This window comes from Squalius cephalus (genome assembly GCF_949319135.1).
Source record: "Squalius cephalus genome assembly, chromosome: 10".
NCBI classification, from domain to species: Eukaryota; Metazoa; Chordata; class Actinopteri; order Cypriniformes; family Leuciscidae; genus Squalius; species Squalius cephalus.
In genome coordinates this window covers 11102035-11108499 of record NC_137131.1, presented here as the reverse complement: position 1 = coordinate 11108499, position 6465 = coordinate 11102035, and the positions used below count along the sequence as shown (strand labels likewise).

The 6465-nt window shown below is 37.9% G+C and overlaps 1 protein-coding gene across 1 annotated transcript; it reads right to left on the bottom strand.

Moving 5' to 3' along the window:
- Positions 1–452: 452 nt before the first annotated feature.
- On the bottom strand, positions 453–4905 carry LOC307165859 (keratin, type II cytoskeletal 8). Its single transcript, XM_079883893.1, has 9 exons — positions 4291–4905; positions 3051–3259; positions 2896–2956; positions 2474–2569; positions 2086–2250; positions 1832–1957; positions 1348–1568; positions 1199–1242; positions 453–1068 (listed from the first exon to the last, which is right to left on the bottom strand). The coding sequence occupies exons 1-9, from the start codon at positions 4567–4569 to the stop codon at positions 809–811; spliced, it is 1461 nt and encodes a 486-aa protein (XP_079740019.1). The 5' UTR covers positions 4570–4905; the 3' UTR covers positions 453–808.
- Between the last annotated feature and the right edge of the window lie 1560 nt (positions 4906–6465).

The window sequence follows — 6465 nt, the reverse complement described above, 5'->3', positions numbered from 1 at the left end:
TTTCATAACTGACTGTCAAGCAGTGTCACCATGATTTTGCCAAGTAAGACATGTTCCTGGATTAACATATTTTGTTGATCCTGGAACAACATTCCTATCTGAAAATTTAGTTGTAAACCAAATCCTATTTCTAAACATAATTCTACCCATTACTTATCACTAATATAAAAAGGAAATGATAGGTGAATAACACTGATGTAGGAGCACCTAACCCTGGCTGTAAGCCTAAACTTGACATAAACTGTAAACTTGTCTCTCAAATCTGATTGGTTGATTGGAATATTGTTCCAGGATCAACAAAGATGTCAATCCAGGAGCGTGACAATCACCGTCAAGCAGACCGTATAAAGTCATATATTATATGCGAATACATTTTCTTCATATTTCTGCTGCATCAGTGTTAGGCTTTCTAGACTAGAGCACATAAAATAAAGCATAAAGACTTCAAAACTCATGGTCGAAAATGTATTCATTTATTTTTTGCTCCATTCACTTTATTTGAATACAATAGTAATCAGAAAAGTACACAAAGGATGTTTCTCCAATTGTTTTAATGTGCTTAGAGTGACAGACTTAGAGTGGAGTTAAGTAGAAATAAGAGTATTTATGAGTTTGTCGTAGGGCCTTAAAAATTTACAACATATTTAATATGATATACTGTCTAACTGTAATTCATTTTAATCTGCCACACCTTGGCAACAGATGCTAAACTCGACATGCTAACGGAGCCCAGGGTGGAGCTGGAGGCCAACCTATAAATCTGATCCTGGGCCCTGTACACAAGACAATCCTTTCATCTGTTCTTCCGTCATTCAAAAACATCCTCCTCTAGTTTGCCTGCAGACTTATCCATCACTTGCATACTTCCCTCTATAGCTGCAAGTTTGTTCTCGCTGGTGATGATGGTGGTCTTTGTGCTTTTGGTAACAGTGGCAGTGCTGCTGACGAAGCTGCTAGCGCTGTCACCCTTAGCAGTCGTGACTTCCTTCTTAACCAGGCCTGTGTTATGAACATCTTTCCCAGCACTTTGGGATGAGAAGTGGCTGCTTTCAATGTCATAGTTCAACGCTAAGAAAAAAGGACATAAAACAGTCACAAATGCTGGTCAAATGCAGCGAATTATGTGGGTAGCTGATGTGAAATACTTCTAAAAGCATGTATATTAAAAGAAATGCTTTATGTGCCTAAAGAAACTCACAGTTTGGTTTAGAGATGGAGAAAGTCTGGAATGAACTATACATTCTGTGAATGAACACACAAAAAGTACATGACGTTAATAGGAGTGTATTGTGATTCACTAAAGTTTCATAGTATTAAACAAGCACTGATGTCTCAAGCTGCACCCACCTGCTCTCTTCTCCTTCCAGGAGTTTCCGATAGGTGGCAATCTCAATGTCCAGAGCCAGTTTGATGTTCATCAATGACTGGTATTCGCGCACCTGACGAGCCATATCTTGTTTAGCTCTCAGAAGAGCTGCTTCCAGCTCCTGCAGACGGAGTTTTGCATCTTTCACAGCTAGTTCACCACGTTCTTCTGCTTCTTTAATCAGCACCTCATAGTTTGAATGCTAAAATAAGAGGAGACAAACGATTACATCCTTCCCACCCACTGGCACATAAAACTTGAGATCAACTGGGATTAATTGAGATCATCTGAGATTAACTCACATAATACACTTTACCTTGCTTTACCTTTGCTTTATTCTTGTCAAATGTCACCCCAAAAAATCAAGCTCTAAGTATGCTGTGCATTGTTTTCTGACATTTTGAAGTATTAATCTTTTTTTTTTTTTCTTTTTTTTTGACAGTTGGCCCTGAATAGAGTTCTCACCTGTCCCTTTATAAGTTCCATCTCGGAGTGTATACGTGCAATTATTCGGTTGTACTCTGCAATTTCAGCCTTTGTGCTTTTCAGGTCATCCCCATGTTTGGTTGCCGTCAACTGCATTTCTTCATACTAACATTTTATAGCAGACATGAACAGTCATGTACAGACACATAATTGTGATAATACAATAAAATAAGCATGTTTAAAAATGTGTGATTTGTGACATGCACACACACAATGCAATAATGTTAACTCGCCTTCTGTTGGTACCAGCTCTCTGCTTCAGCACGAGTGCGACTGGCAATGTCCTCATACTGAGCACGAACTTCAGCCACAATGGAGTCCATGTCCAGGTTTCTGCTGTTGTCCATCTCTACAACAACCGACGTGTCCTTGATCTGAGTCTGGAGCTCACGTAATTCCTATAAACATGGAACAAGAATTACTGAAAACACTCATTCTGAATCTTGTTTATGCATCCATTTACCACTATTTTTGAAGGTTTACATTGCTTTCACTCAGTACGTTTTATAAGCTCTTATGAGTTATGTTTTACTATCAGTTAACTTAATACATTCTATCTGCAAAGTGAATATGTGACTGAAGGAAAAGATTTATTAGAAATGTCAAGGGAGTGAATGTTACCGCCTCGTAAATCTGCCAAAGGAAGTTGATCTCATTTGTTAGGCAATCCAATTTGCTTTCCAGCTCCACTTTATTCAGGTATACACCATCAGCATCCTAGCATAAACATAAAACAGTACAAAATATATCTCTAATAATAGAATTATGGTAATCATAATTTGTTGACAAGTTTTTATGGCCTGGTTTCACAGACAGGGCTTTGATTAAGCCAGGATTAAGCCTTAGTTCAATTAGGGCATTAAAGTAGCTTTTATAAATGTGCCTTAGAAAAAAAAAAAAAACATTACTGGTGTCCATCCTGAGACAAAACAATGACATATTTTAAGATTTGTCAGTGCATTTTAGTCTGGGACTAGCTTAAGCCTTGTCTGTGAAACCGGGGGTAAAAGTGTTTGATCTGTGTGCACTTATTTTGTGCTAACCTTTTTAAGCAGCACAAATTCATTGTCAGAATCATTCCGTTTGTTAATTTCATCTTCATACCTGAGGACAAATATACAAAGTTTGTTTGGAACATCCTTAAACTCTTTAATGTACAAACACGCAAGATTTGTGCAGATGTTTCCAATGCTCTCACTTGATCTTGAAGTCATCTACCAGGCTGGTCATGTCCTTCAGCCCAGACTCCAGACGCAGCTTCTCATTTCCCATACCATCCAACTGTCTGCGCAGGTTAGCAATGTAGCTCTCAAACATAATATCAATGCTGGATTGGCGACTGGTCTGTTCCTGTAGGAGACTCCATTTAGTCTCGAGCATCTTGTTCTGCTGTTCCAGGAAGCGCACCTGGGGAAAGACAAGAAGAGAGTGAAAAAGAGAAAGAGAGAATTTACAGTTTTTTTTATGATAAAATATAACACATGCATCTGGGTAGTTGACAAATGAGTTGGACATACATTAACTTTTTTTCAACACTTATCAAGATTTAGATTAAAATTTGTCTAAACCTTTGTCAGGGTGTATTGAATTTAACACAAATGAAAACAAGGCTGTGAGCGAAAAACTTAGTCATTGCAATGGCACGAACCTAGATGAAAAATGTAATTTTCATATGCCGTAACTATCAGACCTGTTTTATGGAGTTTCTATCCACTAAAAGTGTTTCCTCAGCTGAACAATTGTAATGTTAAACAACAGTAAAATCCATTAAATACACTGTGCTTCACTGTACAGCCTTGTTTTAACGTCAACAAATAAATATGTCATTATTTTGACTTAGGTCTATGTTTATGGATATATTTTTAGATACTGTAACTGGTCACTATTTAAGAAAAATATTTTTTTTTGCAATAAAATGTACAGAGAGACATTTGTACAGAGAGACAATAATAAAATGTACAGAGAGACAATAAAAAAATGCAGTTCATTTAAATAGTCATGCAGAGTTTCAAATGAAATGTTAAATGCAGCCTAAGTGCAAATGTCTCTCTGTCCTTTACCTCACAGATTATGTGAGTTCAAAGATGTGTGCACAGATAGGTGTGTGTGTGTGTGTGTCGTGTGTGTGTTTTCAATAAAGGCATGTATAAGGGAGCGGCCGTTGCACCTGATAGTAAACTGATATTAACCCAAAAAACGACAAAGGTGTGTTTATGGCAGAGAATGGACATTGCCCCTTCAGGTAAGTCAGTGAAGTGGGGGTCCTGCTAAAATATGACACTGATAGGACTGGACCTACTGTTACTGAAGTATTATTACAACCACATATTTCCTCACACCAGCATATGAACCACACACATGCACATGCATTCGGTTAGAAGTGAAAATATAAAAGGTCTACTCAAAAGGTTAAAAGGAAGATGAAGGAAGTAACTTACTTTGTCAATAAATGAAGCAAAACGGTTGTTGAGCGTCTTGATTTGATCTTTCTCATCAGTCCTAATGGCCTGGATGTTTGGGTCAATCTCCAGGTTCAGAGGTGCCAGAAGACTTTCATTGACCTTTACAGCTGTAATTGGAGGGCAGAGAACAGGACTGGAGCCCCAACCTTCCCTCGAAACCATCCCTGAACGGGCGAGGGGGGTCCGCCTGTTGCTCCTCACACCCGCTGAGGAGTGACTGCTGTAAGACCTCACGGTTTTCTTCGTGTTCAGCATCTCTGGACAACACAGAAGTCAGAGTTGGAGAGGACTGAGGGGTCAGAGTGGTGGGATGTCAGACGTGCCCTCAAACTCTTATATGGAGTGAAGGGAGTGGCTCAAGACCAGCTTATTGGTCAAGAAACAATTTTCAAGATATGTATGGTGAGTTATGGGGTTAAACATCAAAAGGACAATCCTACAGTTATACATTAACTGCTTCACTTAGATCCCTGAACAAAGGGGAAATGCTTAGAATACTCCAAAACGTACGTAATTTGTTTGGTGAAATCTAAACATGCTAAGACACCATGAAGCAAATCTATACTTTTACTTTGCATCCTTAATTGAGATGAGAGCACAGAAACAATAGATCCAGGATCAGCCAATCAGAGAAAACGAATCAAAGACCAGCCAAAAATATTATGTCAATTATTAAGAATCAAAAAACCTATAACTTCACGTATGATATTTGACAGCTTTAGTTCTATATCCACCCTCTTAGAATGGATCATTAATTGCTGACTTGAGCCTGTCCCCACTTATCAACAAATGCAAAAACAGTTACCCTTTAAACTCATTATAAAAACAAGTCTGATTTCCCCCCGTATATCCTCCTCCATACAAACACTCCATTGGTTGGTTGTATGTTGTACTTTTCCGGAGGCAAAAGGCATAATGGGTTGATCCATCCAACTTGTTGTAAAGATAACAGCCCAAGACTTTCAACTGCTGGGTGCATATTTCTGGCTAAGTTACAGTCTAACTGCAGCCAACCCTTTACCTGTGACCTCCACGCCATAATATAGGCCTATAGTGACATATATTCATATAATGTTATAAAGAATCTAATATGTTCTTGTAAACCTACAGAAAAAGCATTCAGATTTTTTTCTAGATCTCTAAACTATGAATAAGCAGGAAAGACACGATTATGGTCCCTGGATAATAGCACCTATTAAAGGGAGGGTCCACCCAAAAATGAAAAGTCATTATTTATTCACCCTCATATCGTTTCAAACCTGTATGACTTTTTTTCTTCTTCTGCCGAACATAAAAGAAGATATTTTGATGAATGTTGGTAACCAAGGAGTTTTGGTTCCTATAGACTTCCATTATAGACAAACAATGTAATGAAAGTTAATGGGAACTGAAACTGTTTGGTTACCAACATTCTTTAAAATATCATCTTTTGTGTTCAGCAGTAGAAAGAAATGCATAAACATTTGCAACAACATGAGAGTGATTATACGATGACAATTTTCATTATTAGATAGACTTTCCCTTTAAATGTAACAGCTTCCCAAATTTCTACCAACCCACACCCCTTATTCAACGAACCCTAACAGTCTACTAATACTCAACTAATACTCCAATGAGAGTTAGTTGACATGTAGGTAAGTGTTATTTATAGTCAACAGAATGTCTAATGTCTAAATCAAAATAAAGGTAAGTTATGGCCTTTAAGACAATATTTGATATTTATATTCATTATGTACGTGTATCATGTTCATGTTGTTCCTGAGTGTAATTTATAGGGGAGAGGTCTATGTACTTTTGTCATAAAAATGTCTAAATCTTTTGTTCCCCTTTTTCATGGTCATATGCCACTGAAGACACATTTCAGTTCTCCTCTGCTAATGCAGGTTAATGCAGGCAGTTGATTACCTGTCTTTTCTTGTGAGAGGTGAGAGAGACATTACAAAACCGATTAATATCGGGCGCTTGCTGTGTAGACAGGCAGTAGTAGACGTTGCACTCGTTTGTAAGATTAGATATAAAAGTGCAATGACTGTTACTTTTGCTAGCAAGGAGGATTCTCTCCTATGGTCAAACAGACTCTGTAGGAACTTGAGCTGAACTCAACAAACAACTTGCATGCAAACTGTATGCGATTAGATGTGACAGTCTAGA